At 31.7% G+C, this 25,319-nt stretch overlaps 2 protein-coding genes across 3 annotated transcripts in view; one reads left to right on the forward strand and one right to left on the reverse strand.

The window, feature by feature from the left end:
• Positions 1-25,319, forward strand: part of LOC111415263 (locomotion defects) — a 58,229-nt gene that overhangs the window by 6,230 nt on the left and 26,680 nt on the right. For both annotated transcript variants that reach the window (XM_023046845.2, XM_071198209.1), the window contains exon 2: positions 8,069-9,039. In XM_023046845.2, the coding sequence (XP_022902613.1) occupies positions 8,069-9,039 (971 nt within the window). The remainder of the gene's footprint in view (positions 1-8,068; positions 9,040-25,319) is intronic.
• Positions 13,380-14,041, reverse strand: LOC111415266 (vacuolar protein sorting 25). The gene has a single exon (XM_023046849.2). It carries the CDS (start codon positions 13,940-13,942, stop codon positions 13,409-13,411), a length of 534 nt encoding a protein of 177 aa, XP_022902617.1. The 5' UTR covers positions 13,943-14,041; the 3' UTR covers positions 13,380-13,408.

Consider the following 25,319-nt stretch of genomic DNA (forward strand, 5'->3'; position numbering starts at 1 on the left):
GTGAATTTGACCCCGTTGGGCACCTCCAAAATTGATGAAATTTTAGGATGATTTGGAGGGTGGACTTTTGATAGAAAAAAAACTTTTGATAGAGAAAGAAATGTATTATATTAATGGTCTGTTTTACTTATAATTAAATTGTGTAATGGATTGAGAATATGATTATAATTACTTGCTACCGCGTTCCAGACCGTTTCCAACCCTTGTTCATTTAAGTAAATGCCATCCCTGTGTAGAAATTTGTATTAAATACATAAGAAAAGAAACATTTTTACGTTTTGTTACCCTTCCATCATGGTTCTGTTAACAATTGCTTCAATGTCGGTACAATTGATTTGCTTTTCAGCACAAAACCGTCGAATGTAATGATTGATTTCCTATAAAGGCATGGAGAGTATTTATTTATAGCATGACAGAGAAGTTATAATATCTTACGTTCACAGACTCGAAGTTTTTGCAGGGAGGAATGGGGTCATACACACTTATTAAATTGAGAGAAAATTTTTATGTCAAACGATATATGCAAGTATATGCATGAACACAAAGTAAAAGAAATATTTTGATCAATTTTATATTTTGCGTAATTTGAAGTGAAAAATAACAAATATTCAAACGAAATAATTTCGCGGCTTTTCTGTGACGTAGGAACCGCACTGCCTAAAACAAGTTAAATTGTCCGTTAGATAGCGCTTGCGGTGTGACAGTGTCAAAATAAAACCATGGATGTAATACAGTGTCTCTATTACATCCATGAACAAAACATAATAAACATAACCTACAAACACTCTATCTCTTTTCAATACAACCTAAATGACGTTCATCTCTTTCTCGCATTTGAGCGGGGAGCAGGGGACGCAAAAGTGAGAATCGTACGTCATCAACGCGGGAATTTTAAAAGCGCAAATGGGTATATAAATTTTCAATAATTCTTTTAACAATGACTTTGTTCGAAAATATTTAAAAAAAAAATAACGGTAACTATATTTTTATATAAACTTTCAGAAAATATAATAAAAAAAAAATCGTGTATGACCCCATTGTGCAAATTTGTATTCCTTTAGGATTTCAGGAAAGAAGGAAGCGGAAGAGGTGAGAATATTGGGACTTCAGTTGGGATGGTGATGTTTTATGGAGTATATCTTTAGTTCTTAGCATTATAACGATATGACGTTCAACAATATCTCCACAAAACCAAGGGTAACATGTTTTTGGAATACACTTTGCGCGCCGCAAAAGTTTTAGTATTGTTTGACCGCCTACTGCTAAGTCGAGGAAATATTTTCCGTTGCTTGACTGTTTTGGTTGTCGTCCTAAAATATATACCATTAGTAGGAATTAATTTCACATCTGTTAGAACAAATACTTTGTAGTTAGTTCTAGTACGTAGCATTCGGCAAAAATTACTATCGCCCAAAAACAGTAATTTCGTCGACATCTTCACTGGTCACTGGTTTTAACAAGAGATAACTAGAACAGCTGATCTCTGCAATAGCTGAGGAATCTTTATATATTATAAGTTTACTTCTCACCTTTCGGGCAAAATCTAAAAAATGTGTATGACGCTCTAAAACAACACCGAATAAGTCGGCAACTATTTTCCCGGAATGCACTTATAATGCAAAAAATATGGACATATTTTTTCCTTAATACCTGCGCCTTTTGTAACTGCACGTGGCGGAGTTCTTACCCTTTGCCAGTAACGACTAAAAGCCCATAAAACTACAAAATGCCTTTCTTAACAAAATTTATTTTTGCCATTAAATATTAAGTGTTGCGCAGTTTTCATAATCTATTAAAATCGCTTACGGTGTTTGGATGGTTGATTTCAATCGCTAAAGGCATCCTCTAAATCATCCTAAAATTTCGTCAATTTTGGAGGTGCCCAACGGGGTCAAATTCACCCCCAAAGTCCGCGCCGCGCTGTGTACCTATAGTGTCTAATAACAAATTTTTTTTCTCGGAAACCGTTATACCTTACGGTGTTTGGATGGTTGATTTCAATCGCTAAAGGCATCCTCTAAATCATCCTAAAATTTCATCAATTTTGGAGGTGCCCAACGGGGTCAAATTCACCCCCAAAGTCCGCGCCGCGCTGTACACCTATAGTGTCTAATAACACATTTTTTTTCTCGGAAACTGTAATACCTTACGGTGTTTGGATGGTTGATTTCAATCGCTAAAGACATCCTCTAAATCATCCTAAAATTTCGTCAATTTTGGAGGTGCCCAACGGGGTCAAATTCACCCCCAAAGTCCGCGCCGCGCTGTATACCTATAGTGTCTAATAACACATTTTTTTTCTCGGAAACCGTAATACCTTACGGTGTTTGGATGGTTGATTTCAATCGCTAAAGACATCCTCTAAATCATCCTAAAATTTCGTCAATTTTGGAGGTGCCCAACGGGGTCAAATTCACCCCCAAAGTCCGCGCCGCGCTGTATACCTATAGTGTCTAATAACACATTTTTTTTCTCGGAAACCGTAATACCTTACGGTGTTTGGATGGTTGATTTCAATCGCTAAAGGCATCCTCTAAATCATCCTAAAATTTCGTCAATTTTGGAGGTGCCCAACGGGGTCAAATTCACCCCCAAAGTCCGCGCCGCGCTGTGTACCTATAGTGTCTAATAACACATTTTTTTTCTCGGAAACCGTTATACCTTACGGTGTTTGGATGGTTGATTTCAATTGCTAAAGGCATCCTCTAAATCATCCTAAAATTTCATCAATTTTGAAGGTGCCCAACGGGGTCAAATTCACCCCTAAAGTCCCATCCGCGGTTTATAATACTGATTTTTTTTCTCGAAAACCGTTAGGGCTTACGGTGTTTTGAAAATTGATAAAAATACTTAGAAGTGTGTTCTATTATGTGGTAGAATTTCGTTTAATTCGAAGGTGCCCATCAGGGCGAAAACATCCCTTTTTCGGGGGTGAGGGTTGAAAAATTTTTTTTTTACCAAATGGGGGTGGTTAGCTGTTCTTGAGGGTAAGAGTGACCTGTGTGTGAAATTTGGTTACCCAAATCGTATTGGTTACGGAATTATTAATGTTTTAAGTTTATTGCTGGGATTTATGGATAACTTCACACCAGTTATAAATAAAACATTATATGGGCAACTTTTTACAAAGAATTCAGTGGCGTAGGTAGAATTTTTTTCCCATCTTTTATTTTCGAGATTTTAGACGTAACTTTATTTTTTTAAATGGAAATCATAGTTGGCTATGACCTAAAATAATTTGTTATTTTCTTCTGATAACAAATATATATAGTTTGTGGGGTATATTTCTTATAGTTATTGAATAATTAACAAAAATTCATTTTGTTCTATCTAAAACTATTGTATGTATTTAAAACTTAATGTTGTTATGGTGATAACCATTCCATGATGGAAAACATTGTTTCCCATTATTGCCGAAGTTTGTAGTAGTATTTAAAAATTCACTAACAACTCTGGCATTATGTGCTGGTGCTCCGTCATATTGAATATATATCATTTGAGACATATTTAATGGCAAATGGTCGACCAAAGGCCCAATGTGCTGCCTTAATATAATATATCTCAATATATTAAGGCAGCACGTTACCTCAGTTTAAGTTTTTATGAATAAAAAACTTAAAATAACTTAAATACTTCGTTTTTATTTATGGATAACTTCACACCAGTCACCATACATTGAACCCGAATCTTCTTTGAACACTCAGAGACTTCATCGGTCCAGATGACATTTTGAACAAACAGCAGATTATTTAATTTTTCTAAATATCATCTACATAATTCTATTCTTAGATTGACATCTCCGGCACGTAAATAATGAGTAACCCAGCTTTGTATGGTTTATATTTATTTTTCTTTCATATTCGGGAGCAGCGGCTTTTGGGTTAGACGTCTTGTTCAATTTCTCTGCAAGATGTTGATGGATTTATCGCAACTGAAGCCGTCATTGCAGGTCATTTTGGTATGTTTTTGCACGTGGTTTGAGGAAGGACCAAAAATCCATTAAATTTTCTGCTAACCGGCTGAAAGTTCTTGTGTGCTTACATAATTCCGCGGCTAACGTCGCATTCTTATCTGATATTTCCATCAGCATTCCATCATGTTACCTTTTTCATAATTTCCGAAATTCATTGCAAAGTTTTATTCAGTTTTGTTATACTTTGACACTTAACATGCCGATGCTCCATACCAGCACATAATGTCAGAGTTGTTAGCGAATTTTTAAATACAAACTTTGGTAATTATCTGATACATTATTTTCCATCATAGTATGTATGGTTATCACCATAGCAACATTAACTTTTAAATACATAGATTAGTTTTAGATAGAACAAAAAGAATTTTTGTTAATTGTTCAATAACTATAAGAAATATACCCCACAAACTATATATATTTGTTATCAGAAGAAAATAACAAATTATTTTAGCTCATAGCCCACTATGGTTTCCATTTAAAAAAATAAAGTTACTTAAAAAATCTCGAAAATAAAAGATGAGAAAAAAATTCTACCTACGCCACTGAATTCTTCGTAAAACGTTGCCCATATAATGTTTTATTTATAATATTCCATATTTGATAATAAGTGAGATATTCGCGATTGTCGTTTTCGCAAAATTTTCAATTTTTGCCGATAGGGCGAAAACAAAAGACTCGCAGTTTTCGGCATTAGTATTTTCTGAAAAAACGAGATCATGACATGTAAGCTACTTTTTTTCTATCTCTTTTAGTTTTGGAAATAGCCTATGCGGACACCGAAATTGGGACACCCTGTACAATATATTAACATTAATTGTAATTTTAGCAGAGAACAACAATTAAAACATTTTCCGAACATTGTCTTAGTCACTTCTGTAATGCTGTAGTGTGCCATGGAAAAAAATAACGCGCAAAACTAATAACAGTCATTAAATGATATTTCAATGCCTGAAGCAGTTGTAAATGATTATTTTTTCCCATGACACACTACAGTATAACACAAGTGACTTAAGAGAATGTTCGGAAATTATTTTAATGTTTTTCTCTACTACAATTACAATTAAAGTTGATGTATTGTACATTAATGGATCAGAAAAAAAGTCTTTAACCAATAGCGTGAAGAAAAACATACCGAGCAATTTGAGAATCAAAAGCTGACAATCGATTGAAATTGAAGATGGCTTTGGAAAAAGTGTATTTGTAGCATGAATCATAGTATTCATCAAACCTTTTCATTTGATACCTCGCTCATGAAAATCGCAATGTAAATGACAGAGTTACAGCTTGGGGCGGTTTTTATCTGACACCCTGTATAATCAATTGCGTTCTCTACAACTAAAATATTTTCAGATTTTTAGCACTTCCGGTTATAGCTATTTTATTTTTTTAAATGGAGCACCCTATATATTTTTACATATTTGGATTTGTCTAGTTTCAAGGTTTATGAATAACTTTACTTTCTGCAATTTGATTTGATGACACTCGATTTTTGGGATATCAATTTAGGATTCAGAATATGATTAAGCAACATGATGTAGTATGTTTTCGTGCCGAGAACAGCTGTCTAAATCGCTTGGTCCTTTACTATGTCACGTTAACTTTTTGAAATTTCGAAGTACCATAACTCCATTTTTTAAATGGCTCCCCCATATTTTATTACTTAGTCCTCTATGGCGTCTCATTTTACATCTTTTATACCCCATATGTCCCATACTTAACATTAATAGTTTGAGAGATAGTTAGGGTTTTTTGAAAAATGCACACATATCTAATCGATATTAACCTACTTGCCATGGAAATCGGATCCAGTTACCTCATCGAGAAAAACAAATCACATAACCATGGTAACTGTAAATATGTCATTTACTAACACAGAAGCATACGATAGAGCGTATGATGATTTATTTTCAATGTTTCGAATACGACGCAACTGCATGGCAAAAATGCGCAATGCAATTACGACAAAGAGAGACATTTTTTTCTAGAAGTGTTTTTAAGATTGACTTAGCGATTACGGAAAACTGGCTACACGTTGCCCATTCAGACATCTCTATGAAGTCGTAAATCACATTGGTACGCAATGCGATCCCACATAATCTGGGACCTCTGAAAACAATTGTCCACAAGGTTCCTCAAGAGAATAATATCTCCACCACATTGTTTTACATCAAGCCTTAACAGATACCCATTATGATAACAGACTGAACAATTATCATTGACTTTTAAATATGATTTGAGCAAATCCAAACCTTTTATCACAAATGCTATGGATGCATGAAGCATCTCTCCAGAAGCTGGTGTAAACTTGCATAATATACATTCTTGGTTCGAGCAAAATCCACATTGCTTGCACCCCTTTATCTAAATTATTTTATTATTGGGTTGACTAATCGACCTGACTTTTCAAGAAAAACCAATAACCAGGGAAAATATGACAAAACCTTAAATGCCAATAGAAACGTGTCCAAGGCCGAGACTTTTTTTTCCGTCGAAACTAGATTAAATAAATGCATCGAGGTTTATGTAAGACATTAAGAACATTAGTGAGCTATTTTTTAGTAAATTTAAAAATTTTTAAAAATTTAAGTTATTCTAAGTGTATTGGTTCATTTTGTTTTATTATCATTGTTGATGTTTCATTGATGAATTTTTTTAAAAATTTAAGTTATTCTAAGTGTATTGGTTCATTTTGTTTTATTATCATTGTTGATGTTTCATTGATCCGTGAAATCCGTGTGCTCTCTTATTTGTTTCCTAAGGTAACTTGATCCGATTAAGATATACGAATTAACATTTTCTTCTATAATTCGAGAAATACATAGAGAATACACGAGAATAATATACAGGCTGTTCCGTTAAAGAAACCGTAAATTAGTATCTTCATAACTTTTAGACTGATCCTGTATACTTAAATTGTCTTTAATAGATTTAAAAAAACACTAAAATTTTGTATTTATATCTGAACATTTTTTGCTAGCTATAATTAGCTAGCATAACCAATTATCTTTCCCTCGGTTTATAAATGTTTTTAAATACGCATGGTTTGCAAGTGGATATCTAAATGAGAGACCATTTTCAAATACTGTGAAAGTTTGCTTTTCGAGTCTTGTAGGGATGTAGCGGTCATAACATGTGTATGGTGTCAAAAGTTCCTATGGTTAAAACATTTTTTCCACAACTATTATTTTTGTCAACGTATGTAGAATAAAAAAAAATTTTACACTTTTAAACATTCAACATAAGAAACGTCAATTAGTAATGTATACTACATTTTTTTTTAGTTTATTTATTGAATCATTTCTTTTGTTTGTTGGTTTTCAACTCATAAATAAATAAAATAACAAGTTTTCTATCTAGAAATTTTATATTTACCTCTTCCCATAACTTCCAGCCCTTATAACCATTTTCAAAAATTTTACTTCACATATAATACAAATGCCGTGACATATTTCGCCGAACTCGACAAGTAACACCTGGAATAGAATTAATTTTTAAGGGGGTAACACCCACTACTCCCAAATGTCGTATACGCCTTACTTTACACTAAACATTTTACTGTGCGACTAATTTACGGTTATGTTTAAAATATTTTCAAAATACCTGACAGTTTTATCACCATTCTTACGAAAATGTATGTTAACCCCCGTAACTTCGCTAGGGTTGATCTACGACGAATGAAAAAAAAAAAACACTTAACTAATATTTTTGAATGTGCTACAAGTATATTTAACGCTATCAAAATCGACAGGGTAGTTTTGAAATAAACCCGAAAAAATAAGGGTAGGTTCACCCTATGGTATATGTGTGATACATCAAATGAAAGCTTATTAAAAATAAATATCAGTTTCAATTTACTAAATTCTGATAGTACTTTTCGTTTTTGAAATATAGGCAAAAATGTACTTTTTCCCCAAACTTTCAACCCCTAAAACTCGGTTCAGAGGCTTTTACCGCACGTATAAAAAATACGTAAACCTTATTTTGGTCCATTCTATAGCTGTACCAAATTTCATCGAAATAGGTGTGCCACAGTTATGTTACTTCCCTTGTTATTTAATTTTCATGAAATACGTAACTTTTTTATGGATGTTTCAGGTTCATGTTTAGAATTTCCTCAAAACGCTTTATATTTAGTCAAATTAATTCAAAATATGTTTCGTTTAGAAGACATCGAAACTGATAATAAAAATAACGAAGAATTAGTTGCAAATTCTCCACAACCAAGTGCATCGAGTAATTCGGATTCGGGTATTGGATACCGAGATGAATGTGGAAATATTAGCGATAGGATTTTAGTGGTTGAATTTCCATCACAACGTCCATCGCCCATTTTACCAATTGGTACAAAACGACCCGCCAATGTAACTTTACAACCAAATTTAGAAAATTTTAGTTTGAATAATAATTCGAATATTAATAATATTCGTGCTTGCGAAAATAAAGGTGAAAAACAGGATGTAGATACCATTTATAATCGCTTAACAGTGAGGGCAATGCCTCTTAATTTTAACTCAAATAATATTAAAGTAAACGAAAAAAATGTCACCGATAACTTTATACCAATAACAGACGATGATAGTTTCTCTGAAAAAAATCTCGAAATTCAAGAGATTATTTTACCATCGAAATCCGAAACGACTTCTTTACCATCTATAGCAGACGACGTCGATTTTCGAAGCTCTGTTGATAACATTTCCGTTTACAGTTCGAAAAGTATTGAGTTGAGCAATTTAAAAGCCATTTTTAAAACGCCAAACAGTAATAAATTCTTTGAATACAAAAAAGCGCGTAAACTGACCAAGCCGATGATCAGTTGCGATAATTTAGATAAATGCAACAACGATACACTTTTAAATTACAAATTGAGCCCGAAAGTTTATGGGGTTTCGAAACCTACGCAAAGTTGCGAAGAGCTCAATTCACCTTGTGATGTTGAAAAACACTGTTTTGGAAGTTTACAGGATTTAAGTTCTTGGTATGTGAAGAATAACGACAACAGAAATGTTACTCAGAGTTATCCTGATGTTAGAGTTGAGAAAAATTTACATTCTAATTCAAATTTACGGGTAAGTTGATTTTGTGTTATCCTTTAATTAAATGCTTCTCTGCTTTTATTGTTGCATGTTGTATATAAAAAAAAGTTGTCTTTTTATCTGTTTATGTTTAAAATTTAATAACATATTCGTAAATCTTAATGCAACAAAGTACGTTAAGGATTTAACCCCTTATTGGTTTGTTGGGAAACATCTGCTCTGATAAGATTAATCCTTTATTGAAACGAAAATTTAAAGGAACGAAAAGTATTGTTAAGCAAATCCTAACATTTTTAAACCAGTGAGGAGGTCACGAGTTCGATGCTCCATACTGTTTGACAATAAAAAGTGTGTTAAGTTTGTGTTGTTAATACTTTCAGAAATAGTCGTTTACTTATTACTTTATAAATCATATCTTAATGTTTTTAATATATCCCATCGTGTCATAGATTTTTAATATTTAGTTTCTTTTTGGATCATGTATTCATGAATCATATTCTTGCTTATCGCTGACCTATATACAAATAGGGGGAAATAACACGATTTTACAAATAAATGGGGAATGGACGAATTTTCACTCCAAGCTAAACTACTTTTGCATCATATTTCAATCTAAATGATACCAAAAGAAGATTATTTATTTTTTGTGATCTGTAACTAAAATTGGAGATTGTTTTTCTTGCAATGTCAAACAAAATTTATCTAAAACCTTTCTATTTTGCTGATTAATATCAATTAATTATTAATAAAACGATTAAAAAAGTGAACGAGGTTTGATAGATCATGAAACCTTGTCATCATGTATCAAAATGATGCATTTTAGATAAATTGTTTAACATTGCAAGAAACATACATATAACCTATAATTTTTGTTGCGCATCATAAAAACAGTTAATTTTCTCTCATTCAATGTTAGAATATGTTCAAAATTTATTAACACATCATCACTGTATCCTTTAAATTTAACTTCATATTTGCTCCAAATTCTCTTTGACATTGCAAAAAAAACAACCTACAATTTTTGTTGCAAATCACAAAAAATAATTCGTCTAGTTCTTGACATAGACGAAATGGAAGGAACATATTTGTTATTTAACACTTTACCTTAACCATTAAATACATTTCATCTAGTGTGTTCTGCACAAATTCTTCACTTTCTTGTCTTGACAAAACATTCGATTTCTTAGGCCGGTCACACGTACAGTTTGTACTGTTCAGTTTAAACTATCTATGCCACCATGCCTATACAGGTTGGTTCAAATTCGATGTCCGAATAGGCTAACTCGGAAACTATAAGAGTTAGAAACAAATAGCTTAACATGTAAGCTATTTGTAATCTCGTTTTTCGAGAAACTGCTAATGCCGAAAACCTCAAAGCGTTATTGTCTTTTGTTTTTCCCCTAGAGGCCAAAATGAAAATATCGTAAAACCAACAAGTGCAATTATCTTGGTTATTGTTATAGGGGGAGTATTATAACTAATCGTAAGACATTATACAGGGTGTATCTGAATGACTGCAACAAACTTCAAGGGGTGATTCTTTAGTGAATTTTAAGGGTACTTTGATATATGAACCATGGGTGACTTCGGCTCCCCTAAGGAGCTACACCCCTCCAAAAATGGCGGAAAATTTTGGTTTATTTGTTTTTTCTCAAAAACCATAAACGCTAGGAAACTAAAATTTGGGGAATATGTTTAACTCATAATACGGCACGTTTTGACCCTATTTGTACTTTCAACCTACCCTTCTAAACTACTAATAAACGTAACCAACCCCGTTCAATTTATGCCTAGATTTTTTTAATGAAAATGATAAATACATTGGAAAAATTTCAGTTAGATAGATAAAACTATTCTAAAACTTTTTTGTCTCTCTGATGTTCTTCTAAAACTTAATAATTTCTGAGAAAAAAATAATTAAGCAAACACTAACTGTTAAGCTGTAGGGTTGTTAATCGAAAGTTGGAATAAATTTTTAATGAAAAAATCTTAGTAGGCTTTGCCATAATCTTTGTCATAAATATTTTTGACGTTTAAATATCTGTGGTTTTCTTACTATTATTATTGTTTTATTTAAAATTTTGAAACGTCGAGTGAACGATCGTAAATGCGATAGAACTTTATTTAAAAATTAATTTGAAAAACAATAATAATACACTGACATTTAAACGTCAAAAATATTTCTGACAAAGATTGCAAACCCTACCAAGATTTTTTCATTAAACTTTCATTCCAACTTTTGATCGACAACCCCATTGTTTAACGGGCAGTGTTTGCTTTATTATTTTTTTTCTCAAAAATTAGTCGTTTTTGGAAAAATTTTAGAGAGACAAAAAAGTTTTAGAATAGTTTTATCTATCTAACTGAAATTTTTCCAATGTGTTTATCATCTGCATAAAAAAAAATTTTGCAAAAATGTAAAGGGGGTGGTTACGTTAGTAGTTTAGAAGGGTAGGTTGAAAGTACAAATAGGGTCAAAACGTGCCCTATTATGACTTAGACATATTCGCCAAATTTCATTTTCCTAGCGTTTATGGTTTTTGAGAAAAAGAAATTAAACCAAAATTTTCCGCAATTTTTGGAGGGGTGTAGCTCCTTAGGGGGACCGAAGTCGCCCATGGTTCATATATCAAAGTATCCTTAAAATTCACTAAAGAATCACCTCTTGAAGTTTGTTGCAGTCATTCAGATACACCCTGTATAGACACTTTTTTACAGAGAATTTGATGACGTAGTCTAAAAAAATTTTCGTTTTTTTAAATAGAAACAACCACTGATTATTCGCTTATTAAATTCGTTATTTTTTTTGTAAATTACAAAAATATAGGGTTTGACAGGTCTATTTCTTATTGTTTTAGAATAAAGCTAAAAATACACTTTTCTTAGTATCGTCAAAGGAATTAAATTTACAGTTTCCTGTAAATTATAACTAAAAATTAAAAACTATATACGCCAAATTTTCTTTCTTTTTTCTCGTGGTACTCTGAAGAGTCAAAGGTGCTTCTTATTGCCATTTTTGCAACTCCAAAGGCAACAAAACGGCAATATTTTTGTAAATAAGTGGTGAGATGCAGTGACAACACTCGAAAACAGGCTTCATGAACCGCGGTATTTTGTAAATTTAGGGACTTTATATTTTTTAATTCAAATAAACATAGAAACATTTGTTTGTATTCAAAAATTTTCTGAAGTGTCAAATTAAAAATCCTGTTTTTTAAGATGAATTACGAAAGTTCCGAAAAGTTTAACATGTTAGAATGTTACATATTAGAAAATAAAGTAAAGTTTTATAAAAATTTTTAGTAGAATAGTTTTTAGTTATAGTACCGTAATTTGCAGGAAACTGTAAATTTAATTTCTTTGACGACACTAAAAAAAAGTTTATTTTTAGCTTTATTCTAAAACAATAATAAATAGACCTATATAACCCCATATTTTTGTAATCAGAAAAAAAAATAACGAATTTAATAAGCGAATAATCAGTGGTTGTTTCCATTTAAAAAAACAAAAATTGTCATATCTCAAAATCTAAAACCGCAACACTTTTTTTTCTACGTCATGAAATTCTCTGTAAAAAAGTGTCCTATAATAATAACCAAGAATCTACCCAAAACAAATCTACCCCTAGATTAACCCTAGATTAACTACCCCATTGATTAAAATGTTGAGAAGCTATTAAATATTTTTCTGATTTTTCCAAAAAATTTGCAAGGGGAACATCTTCGGAACACTTGCCTGTGATTGTGTTAGTTAGACCAGTCCATAAAATTTCTGTATACTTTTTCACATTTATCCCGCGATTTGGATGGAAAAAGACGGTAGCTCTTTTGACTGCTTGAACTATTTCTTCTGAAACGACCACTTCTCCTTCGTCGTCAACAGAAAATACCTCTGTTATTTCCATTTTTCGAGAGTCTTTCCATTAAATATTTCACTACAAAAACTGAACACGCACTAAATTAACAATGACTAGCCTTGTTTATGCCGTTACTATGGTAACAACAATAACTGGCTTATTCCACCTTCTCGATTTTTGTGTCGTTTATAAAATTGAATCTACCTAAATTATTATAAAGTTCAAAACTTCGACCAGACATAAAATTTTGTATGTACCACAGGCATAATTAGCGGTTGTGGCTAATTATGCCAATAATGTTTGGGGCCTGAGACGTTAGTTGATGGCCACAAACGTCTTCATTACGCCCATAAAACCTTACATGTTGATAAAGCATTTCACCTATCAATTTAAATGATAAATTATCAATTTAAATTAAAACATGAAATAATCTATTTGATTGCAAATAGGGAAACTATTTTTAGTATTATTACTTCTAATTAATTTAAAAGAAATTAATAAAAATAAAACGATCTAATAATTTACTCATAACATTTATTAAAGTATCTAAAAAAATTTTACACCTTGTTGATCATCAATGACCATAACCTCACATTTTCCTTGCGATTCCAAAACTTTTAAAATCTTAATAAAAACATTAACATCTAGCCCGCAAAACTCCTCCGTTTGAATATCATCCCCTTGGGTAAGCTCATAAATAGTCATAACAGAATTTGTAGCACCAATTCCAGATATATAGTTATAAACAATACTCGCCCATTCATCCAAAGTGTGCCAATAAATCTCCCACATATTCTTTTGCTTATCTATGGGTGCTGCGTTTCCTGTATTTTGTAATTCACCCAATATAGTTAATAAGGTATTCGAATCTAATTTCCTATTGATTTGGGTGTTATTAAAAACCGGCAAGTTTGTCGCTTCATGAATGTCTAAAGTGCTTTGTTTCGTTAGTTTGAAATATTCCAATATTAAGTTTCTCCAAGCGGCGATTTGCTTATTTCTTGTTTCTCGGTGCGGTTGTAAACTAAAAAAAGGTGGGAAATTGTACTGCCAGGGCCAAGATATTTGGATTTCCGACATTATTTTAAAATAATAAAATTTCAACTAAAATCTTGTCTGTTTTCGGGCGTGTATAAAGACTTGACAGAAAAATTTTAAGGTTATGTTTGTCTAGAAACGTCATTGATCTCGCGCAATTTTACTACGTATGTGGGTAGTGTATATTTGGTTGACGCCATCATGTAAATATTAGACAAAGATGAGCGATACAAATAAATTTTTGGAAGCTATAAATAAATAATTTATTACAAAATTGCGAATAAATCATATTTCTGATTCATTAAAGATAAACCGATAGTTTTATGTGTTTTGATATTTTCGAATGAAAACACAAAGGAAAAATACACTTGGACGTAACAGTATTTTTAATTGTATTGTTTGCGCTCGTAAATCATTATAAAAAACGGGAAGAATGGTAAATTGACGTAAACTACGCAGGTATTGCTTTGCCTTTTGGATAAACAATACGTTTGTGCAATTAAGGCTTAGAAAACAAAGATAATAATACAAAAAAATGGGTTAATATTTGCATAATTGGCAACTCATGTGTGAAAGTTGAATGAATTTTTTGTTTTCAATGTTTTAAATTATATAAAAGATCGACTTTTTATATAAATATCTTGCCAAGATCGACCGAAGGGTTTAAAGTAACCTTCTTTTTTTTTTTGCTCTGAGGCCCAGATATAGATATTTCAGATTCATGATTTTCTTGGCGATCGACGTTATGGCCACCACTGATTTAGAGCTTATAAATAAAAAATAGTAATAATTGAGTTCAATTTTTTTATGGATCAAGTCTTTATGGTCCATTACTAAAGTTTTATGTATAAAAAATATTTCCCCATCGCTTTTAGTTTATGAGTTATGATTGAATTAATTTTCGAAAATCAACAATTATGATGTTTAATCGATTTAGAGCTTATAAATAAAAAATGGTAATAATTGGGTTCAATCTTGTTATGGAGCTAGTCTTTATGGCCCATTACTAAGGTTTTATGTATAAAAAGTATTTCCCCATCGCTTTTAGTTTTTGAGTTATAATTGAGTTAATTTTCGAAAATCAACAATTTTGATGTTTAATCGGTTTACAGTTTATAAATAAAAAATGGTAATAATTGGGTTCAATCTTTTTATGGATCTAGTCTTTATGGTCCATTACTAAGGTTTTATGTATAAAAAATATTTCCCCAGCGCTTTCAGTTTATGAGGTATGATTGAGTTAATTTTCGAAAATCAACAATGTTGATGTTTAGTCGATTTAAAGCTACTAAATAAAGAACGGTTATAATTGGGTTTAATCTTTTTATAGATCTAGTCTTTAATGGCCCATTACTAAGGTTTTATGTAAAACGTAATAAATAAATAAGAGTAATAGATAAAGGTATTTCTCCATCGCTTTTAGTTTTTGAGTTATGATTGAGTTAATTTTCGAAAATCAACAATTTTGACGTTTAATCGATTTAGAGCAGTGGTATCCACTAATTTTAGATCAAAATCGACTTTTTGTATAAATGTCTTGCCAAGATCGACGGAAGGGTTTAAAGTAACCTTCCCTTTTTTTGCTCTGAGGCCCAGATATAGATATTTCAGATTCATGATTTTCTTGGCGATCGACTCAAAACTGCTTTGAAGCGATCGACGTTTTGGACACTGATATAAAAGATGTAATGAGTTTAAAATTTCCAATTCTAAAACAATTTATTTGAGTTTGCTGGTAATAACATTATGATCTAGTAAGCTGGTTTTAATGCTATTTTTAGATTTTTATGAATTAAAAACGTTCTAAATCACTTCTAAAACAGCCTGATAAAAACATGCCACATTTATTCCATCACCGTTAAAAACGTCTGGCGCCTACATTTGTGTCAACCTAACCGATTCCGCGAATATAGCCTATTCCTTGTGCACCTCGCCAAACTGTGCAAATAATTTTTCTTATCAATACGATAAAATTGTCGAACATCGTTTATATTTGATGTTAATCACGTTAATTTTTTCCAGCAATTTCTAGTAGTTCACCTGATAATAATGTGTGCGGTTATTACGATAATAACAAAATGATTAATAATTAAGTCATTACTTTGAATATAATTTACGTTGTTTCTTGTAATTATACAGACTTTTAAAAATGAATGTTAAAAATAGAGCATAGTTTGTTATGTAATTTAGGAAATCTTATACAATACATTTTTGTTACTTTTAATTCAAAGTTTGCCTCGAAGTATCCCTCGGTTGCCCAAGTATAAAACGGATGTTGTACGAATGGATTACTTTCACTTAAGAATCAGATCAAGGAGATACATATCTCAAAACGCTTAAAAAAATGGTAATGATGGATTGCAGTAATTTTATCCGCTTCCTAAAGTTTATAGAATTTCGATATTTTGAAATTAATTTTCAGTCACATGAAAAGAAATTTATCTATCTGTAGATTTGATGATATCTTTGTTAATGTGCTTAAAATTTCACTTCCGCCGGTGTTAAGTGAACGGTGCAAAGTAAACGATGATACAATAAGTATATCTGATCCTACTATACTTGTCAACTAAACTAATATATTTGCCATTAAAAGTACTGCTTGTATTTCATATGATTTAATATAATATAAACTTGAAGTAACAAGTTTGAATAATATAATACTTTTTTACTAAATAAATGAACCGGTTTTCTTTTTAGAAGTCTTTAACACTCCATAAATTTTTAAATTAATTTTATAAATACCGGATGTATAAATAAATTGTTTGAAAACATCCTGAGCGTTCTTAATAATAGTAATTATATTAAAACGCAATATTTGGCATTTGTTGCTTAAATTGTTGCGGATATAAATTATTATATTAAATAAAAAAATGTTAATATAGAAGTATGAAAAAGGTTCTTACGATAATGATTACCCTGAACATAATAAAAAAAGCTGCATAAATGCAGGTGAAGACTGTCTATCATTATGCATGATTGTCAATTTCTACAATTATTATAACTTTGCTAAAATGAATACAAAATATTATGCAATAGATATAGTGTATAGGGTATTTTTTTAACTGAGAAGCGAATGTCTCGAAAACGTTTTATGTAACAATGATTCAAAAAGTCGTTTTGTACGAAGGAAGAAACAGAATGACGTTAAAATTGTTTATCTACGACTCCTTGGATAAGTCATCATTACCGCACTCATTTGAGATGATTTAAGTTACGTAATGAAGTTCATTACCGCACTGGTTTCATTACGTAAGGCATTTTTAGCCTAATCAGAACAGATTTAATTTATTGAAATGAGCAACAATACAAAAGAAAAAGTGCTATCTACTTACAGAGAAACAATACTATTTATTATAAACATTAATTGTTGTGTTTTTACATTTCAAAACACTTATTCCAAATGAGTAAACATGTTGTTGAAACTGACAATTCAAAATTGTCAACAATCATTTCAAAATTTTTTTATATAAGTATATCAAATAGATTTTTCTAAAGAAATTGATTTTTTAGTAATTTTTAGCAGTCGTAGATAAAATGCTGTATATCACACGTGGGCTAGAGCATAATTACAGTACTCGTGTGATTACTCGACTCAGTCTACGACCTCGTCGTGCAATTCTCCACACTCGTACTGTAATTATGTTTCTAGCCCACTTGTAATATAAATAACTATTAAAATTGCCTTAATGTTATTTACAAGGACATATGCAGGTTACGACTAATTTTTGATAGCAAAACCTGAATTTTCTCTTCTTCGTAATTTGGGATTTAGACCTATACATACTAATATGTGCCTCATTATGGTCCATCTTGCAATGCTGATGTCCAGCGTCTCAACGCCCTCGGCCATTTTCTCAACCCCTTCTCAGTTTTTGGCTTCTTATTTCTGATGTCGTCGCTTCGTTGTCTGTCTGTTAAAGTGAAGCTGATTATGGCTTTTTGCATTCTTATTTTGGGTAGCCCTGAACAGCTTTATCACCAAACACGACTGCTTTATGTAGGTTGTAAAATAAAAGGTTAAAAACTGTCAAATGTCTCAATCGAATTTAATTATTTTTTGATAAATATTAAAATAATTTTAATGAGATTTATAAATGCTTTATTTTGAAACCAAACGCCCCTTAGTTCCTTTAAAAAGCAAAAAAAGGTTAGGTTAAGGATTCAAAAACGCCGCCATATTTTTTTTGACGTTAATGTTTTCGTAAGTAGGTCGAGTTTGGACTCATTTTAAAGGATTTTGAATTTCCTTTACGATGCAATAGGTAGAAATAGATTTGTTGCCCCGTTATTGAAAGATATCGGCTAACCTGGTATAGTACAATAAGCTTTTTACAAACTTTTGATTTAAAGAGTTTTATAACAACTGATCTTTGAAGTCTAAGATTTTTGAATCGTGTTACAAAGATTTTAATCACCAAGATGTGCAAGATACATTAGAAATGATATCAGTATCTGACAGTATCTACGTAAATGGAAAATCGTGTAAATCGAAATTCGATAAATATACAGGATGTTTTTTTTCCATGTTTAGTATAGAGATCTTGAAAACTAGCGGAGATAGAGAGACGATTAAATAGGGAAAGAACTGCAGTTTCATGAACTCAATTTAATAAGCTTCTTGTTTTTTGGATAAAATGCATGGCTAACTAGATATATCGAAAAAACCGTTTTTTTGTTCTATCGTTCGATACCTATGGCTCCGTTATTATTGATTTTAGCAGAAATGTGTAAAGGAAAAATTTGTAGGTTATTACATGTTTAATAAAACAATCTAACTGATCTTTTTTAGTTAAGCAACCATTTTTGAGTTATGACACAAACTTGTAATTTTGCTAATGGAAACTATAGTTGGCCATGACTTGTGTCACTTCGAACTTGTTTCTGAAGAAGGTTGCAACATGGCATCCGAAACGTCAAACATTTTTTCAAAAAACGCACGTCTTAATCCGAAAGAGTCTAGGTCTAGTGTTAGTTCTAGTGATAGTGCTAGTGTTAGTTGTAGTGTTTTTTGGCACTTGATGAGAGTTGCGATATTAGCGATACAGCACAACTGGCTATATTTTTACGTGGTATTGACATCAAATTTAATATTACCGAAGAATTGTGTTCACTGATTCCAATGAAAGGAACTACAACCGGCCAAGACCTGTACGATGAACTAAAGTCTGTGTTAGAAAATTTTTCAATTTTATTAGAAAAGATTATTGATATATCGACAGATGGAGCACGAGCAATGTCAAGGGAAATATTCGTTAACCACTGCATAATTCACCAGAAAAATTGATGTGCGAAAAGATTGAGTTTGCCAAATGTCACAGTACCAATAATTAAAAAAATCAATTTTATAAAGTCGCGCGCATTAAATCACCGTGAATTTAAAGAATTCCTGAAAGATTTAGAAACTGAATATGGCGATGTGGATTTTAATACCGAAGTACGTTGGCTTAGTAGAGATGCAATGTTAAAAAGAGTATACAACTTAAAAAGCGAAATACACTTGTTCTTGGATATGAACAGTGCGATTTTGGATTTCTTATCGACATGACTTAGCATCTCAATGATCTTAATGTGGAAATTCAAGGCAAAGGAAGGTTTTTTTCACAATTTGTATGATAAAATTCAGGGCTTTGAGCGCAAATTAAAATTGTGGAAACAGCATCTTTTGCAGAATAATGTGTCTCACTTTCCACATATAGAAAAAGAAAACGTTACTACTTCTCAAAAATACTCACAATATATAGACATTTTAATCAACGAATTTCAATTACGATTCCAAATGTTCAAAGCTGAGAAGACAGCGGTTTCCATGAAAATGTTTTCCTCGCCATTTAATATCGATGTGGATACAGTTCCCGAAGACTGCCGAATGGAAGTGGTTGACATGCAGAATAATACCGATTTAAAAAATGTATTTTTCTCAGTAAACATCGAAAATTTTTATATATCTTATGTCAGCCCCGAGAAATTTCCGCTAGATTTCTCATTAAAAATTTCAAGTAAATTCGTTTTTCTGTTCTTTTCTTGTTTGTTTTTATTGTACATTAAAATTTATACAGGGTGATTCATAAGTAATGGGCCAAATTGTAAATGTACGTTCAGGAGGCCAAAATAATAATATTTTCATTAACAATAATGGGTCTTAGTCTGCTCCTTACTGAGATACAGGATGTTAAAGCGAAAAAAATAAAATAGATTTTTGTTAATAGATCAGCTACTTTTCTACATAATGACTCATAGTTGACTTATAGTTTTTGTAAGGGTAAACAATAATGTGTGAGAGGATTTGAGTTAACTCGTAGATGTCGCCACATGCGCCATATGAATTAGATGAAATCAGCAACAAATTTTTTATCGCTCATTATTTTACAACATACTTGTTTAATCATCATTTCTGTAGAAAAAAGCTATACTTCTTTGATCTTGAAAATATTAACGATTTTCGAGATATTTGAATTTTACTAATTCACTACACTACATTTCACGGTGGTCGACGTAACATTAATCTGTTAAGACACAAGCATGGCATGGAATGTTGACATTTACCTAACCGTAATTGATAATTGATAACAATATTAAACTGAAACCATAAAAAAATTACGTAATAAAACAATTTATTGTACGCCAGTTAATAAAACGAAATACAACATTAGAACAGACTTGAACTAAGACCACTTACGACAACTGTTATCAAAACCTACATGTTAATGTTGTGCGAAGTTAAATTAAATTTAAGCTTAATTATGAGCTACTGCAAAAGGTTTTCAACATGACCACCACCAGCATTTATACACGCATTTAACCGTTTGGTTAAGGATTGTCTGACTTTAAAAAATGTAGCAGGATTATTTCGTATTGAATTGGCTGCATCTTGAATTCTATTCCATAACTCGTCTCGTGTATTTATAGTAGGTTCAGCATAGACCATTGATTTCATGTAACCCCACACATGGTGGCCACTGAAATTCACTACCACGTCCAATCCAACGGTGAGGGAATGTTTCATTCAGATGTTCGCGCACAGCACGTGAAAAATGTGGAGGAGCACCGTCTTGCATGAACCACATATTTCTTCTTAGTTGTAATGGAAGATCTCCCAAGAGGTCGACTAAGTCATTATTTAAAAAAATTAAATATGACTCTCCATTTAAATTAGGAGGTAATTCAACTGCACCACACATTTATTTTAAACTCGTGCTGGAAATGTCTATCTTTTTTTAAACGAGGGTTTTCGGTTTCCCAGGCATGACTATTTCGCCAATTAAAAACTCCGCGTCTGGTAAAGGTTGCTTCATCCGTGAAAAGAATGTTATTTAGGAATGTTGGATTATTATTCAATTTTCCTTTTAGCCACTGACAAAATTGAACTCTGATTCGATAATCTGTTGGAAGTAAATTTTGCACAGGTATAAAATGATAGGGATATAAATTTTCCTTGTGTAGTCACCATTCTAGTCACGGATGGTTGGCTTATTCCAGTTGCTGCAGACAATCGACGAGTGCTTATTTCAGAATTTTGCGCAATTCTTACCAAAATTTCATCTTCTTGCTGCGGAGTGATAATCTTAGGACGTCCTGTATGATATTTTGGACGAAATGAACCTGTTTCACCCAATCGATTATAAATATTTTGAAATATCTTCCGGTTTGGCTGCCTTCTGTAAGGGTACATTTCACGATATTTTCTGGATGCTGCTTGCCCAGAAAAACGTTCTTGTGCGTAAACGCATAACATGTCTCTCATTTCTTCGTTTGAAAAGTGATTATGTCTCGGCATTTTGATTTATGTTAGGACAAGAATGAATCAGTTTACTTAACAATAAAATGTTTTAAACTATTCATTAAACGTAAAAGCTCATTGACGTTTCATAATTCATATGGCGCATGTGGCGACATCTACGAGTTAACTCAAATCCTCTCACACATTATTGTTTACCCTTACAAAAACTATAAGTCAACTATGAGTCATTATGTAGAAAAGTAGCTGATCTATTAACAAAAATCTATTTTATTTTTTTCGCTTTAACATCCTGTATCTCAGTAGGGAGCAGACTAAGACCCATTATTGTTAATGAAAATATTATTATTTTGGCCTCCTGAACGTACATTTACAATTTGGCCCATTACTTATGAATCACCCTGTATATGAAATCTTTACTTTTTTTTTTAATTCTATATTTTTTTATCCTAATGTTTACTATAAATAAAGTTTTGTAAATTATTAATAGGTGTTACTTGACGTGCGGCCCGCCAAAAAATTTTAAAATTTAAATTGGCCCGTTGATTAAAAAGGTTGCTCACCCCTGGTTTATTGTATAATTTAGTTTGTCTTCGGCATCTTCAGAGACTTCGACAAAATTTTATGAAAATAATAATTTCAACGTTAATAATTAACGAAATGTTTTACACGCTAACTGTTACACGTTAATACTTGCATTATATGATGTATGTTACATATATGATTACACATGTTAAAATCAAAATGGTTGAACTACGTCTAAGACTTACATATCGGAGTTAACAGTTTAAAAAGTTTATCAAGACCTCGTTTTATACAATGTTCGATATAGTTATCTTTGGAATTGTTATTTTCATAAAATTTGACGAAGTCAATGAAGATGCCACTTTAGGCGAAACTAGTAAGACAAATTAAATTATACATTAAACCAGTTAAAATACAATGAATTCGTTGTAAAAATTACGCCTCATATTATTTTTATTTCTCGCGCGGTACCTGCTTGATTTTGAGTTTCGGGACACCTCTATATGGTCATCAACGGAATATTATAAAATTTAAATACAGAATTAGAATCGACATGAATACACAAGAATATTATACGCCAATATAGCCAACGAAAATGTTGTGGTTTTTGTTTTTGCTGGATTTTACGCCACCTGTTACCACGCCATCTAAGGCCATCCTACGTACAGCATGTATTTTCTTAAATTAAATTACAGATTTCTAAATTACCGTACATTTTTGTACGGTATTGACCTTTGGGCCGTACACCGTACATTTGGTGGAAGTACCGTACATGCGCGGTAATTACCGTATATATGGCAACACTGCTTAACACGTTCGCTGCCGACTTGAATTAACTCGTATGTAAACCATGGTTAACGGTGTCGCTCGGCAGCGAACGTGTTAAGCATGTTCTGAATCCTAAATTGATTTTCCAAAATCGAGTGTTCTCTGATTTTTTGAACAAATGTCTGCTAGAGCAGATTTTTTTTAGAAAAAGTCGAATAACTCGAGAATGGTCGAATCAAACTGCAAAAGTAAAGATATTCATAAACCTTGAAAATAGACAAATCCAAATATGTATGTAAAAATACATGTTTGGATTTCTGAAATAATTTGGAAATCTGAAAATATTTTAGTCGGCATTTGATTATACTTAAATCTGAATTCTCAAATTTTTATTTTGGCCAGCACCCCATAAACGTGTAATGAACGGTCTCGCTGGGACACTCGGTATATTTCGAAACGAACTTATTTGCTGGTAACTAAAACAGATACAATAATAACAATAAGGTAGAAATAAGAATGTTATATATTTTTCAAATAGTTGTTGCTGCGAAAATTGTTTCTTACGTATTTCCAAATTCATACAACTGTCAGTTTAGCCCCCAATCCATCTGTTATTTTTATACGACAGGTGGTTTTAAACATCTGTTATTTTTTTTCAAGGTATTTAATTTTATAATTTTTTCTACTTCAATACCTTATAAACATTTCAAGCAGAACAGGTAGAAAACAATCTTGTGTTTACCTGTATGACCTTCTAAAATTTCTGATTCTAAGATAATTTTAAACTATATTAACATTTAATTTATAAAGATCTCAATTTTTGCTTGACTTTACATTTGCTTTTCTAATTAAAATCATCTCCCCACCCAGAAAATCTTTTTCCAACAAACCGTATAGTGATTCACTGATCACAACTTTATCGTTCATTGTAATGTGGCCTCGGAGTTGCCTCCGTAGAGAAATGTGTCCCCAGTCGCATCGCACTTTTTGTTGAGTCAACACGCGTTCGTTGTATTCCGAACGTGAAGATGAACAAAACCGTACATTAAACCAAACACGTTACAACTACATACTACGGGTTGGTCGGCTGTTGGTTGATTGACCAATATTAATAGAGAGAGAACGAGAGAAAGAGTCTGGGAAGCATTTAAGTGACTTTAACTAATATAATAGCAGTTAGTGACATGCTGTGTCTGTTCTATTTCACTACATCAAACATCGTTCTAATAGTTTTGGATACCACTCATTTTAATGTGCAATAATAAAATGGAAATATGTTCGTAAGTAGTTTAGATCTAAACCGAGAATGTGAAAGTTAAATTAATACTTTAATTGAATTTTGATTAAATTATAAATTCGAATTTTATTTAAATTATACGTTGGTAATTGATTTAATCCGGGCTCCGTAAAGTATTAAACGAGTAAAATAGGTAACAGCAACCAAAACATCAATGATTTATTATTAATTCCAGTTAAACAAGAAAAAGCGGTGACTAATCTTTTGGAGTTATTAAAACTTAAATTATTTGGTCCCGCATTCATCTAATTTCCTATAAAACGGAAACGTCATTTCCTTTTTTACAACAACAAACCGCAACCTGCACGAAACGATTTCAGTTTTGTTGTAAAATCCTGTTTTTGTTCTTTTGCCGCTCTTTAATTTACTCCACCAATTAAGACCGTTTGAAATGAGTTGAGCGAATTGTTCTTCAGTTACTCATCATGAATTCCACTCATATTGTGCTTTTTTTCTGAATATGAAGCAATTCGTTCATTGAAAAAAAACAAGTTCTTTGAATTTGTTTTGATATCAATCTTTGTTTTGTTTGTTAATAACAAATAATAAATAAAAATGTAACAAAGAGTACTACTTGGGATCATTGTATTTATATGAAATAATCAAAACTGTTTTAGCTTTTTATTATCTTGAATGAACTTATTTGTTCAATAATATTAAAGTTAAAAACGTCCATGGCAAATTTTATGGTATCATATATTTGTGGTGATCAAAAACAACTTATTTTGATATCTAAAGGAGATTAGGGCTATCTTCTTAAAAACTGTTTTGCGTCTTTATCTATATACACCAGGTTTATTAAGTTTTTTACATGTCTATAAATAATCATGATTACTTATAGGCATTTAAAAAAACTGTTTTGATTGTCCTTGTTATTATGGGATTAGATACGCAATTAACTTTCAAGTTTTCTGTGAAAATTAATTTATTTTGAAATTTCGTATACAGGGTGAGTCGGGAGGAACGCACTGAGAAAAATAATGTGGGAAAACTATCTAAAATTTAGTCATGTTATCTAGAATTTTTAGTCAAAAATTAGCTAAGTACTACTACTAGTTATAAAATATATCTTATAAATACCTAATCAAATTAGT

The sequence above is a fragment of the Onthophagus taurus genome, chromosome 7 (assembly GCF_036711975.1).
Source record: "Onthophagus taurus isolate NC chromosome 7, IU_Otau_3.0, whole genome shotgun sequence".
Taxonomy (NCBI): domain Eukaryota; kingdom Metazoa; phylum Arthropoda; class Insecta; order Coleoptera; family Scarabaeidae; genus Onthophagus; species Onthophagus taurus.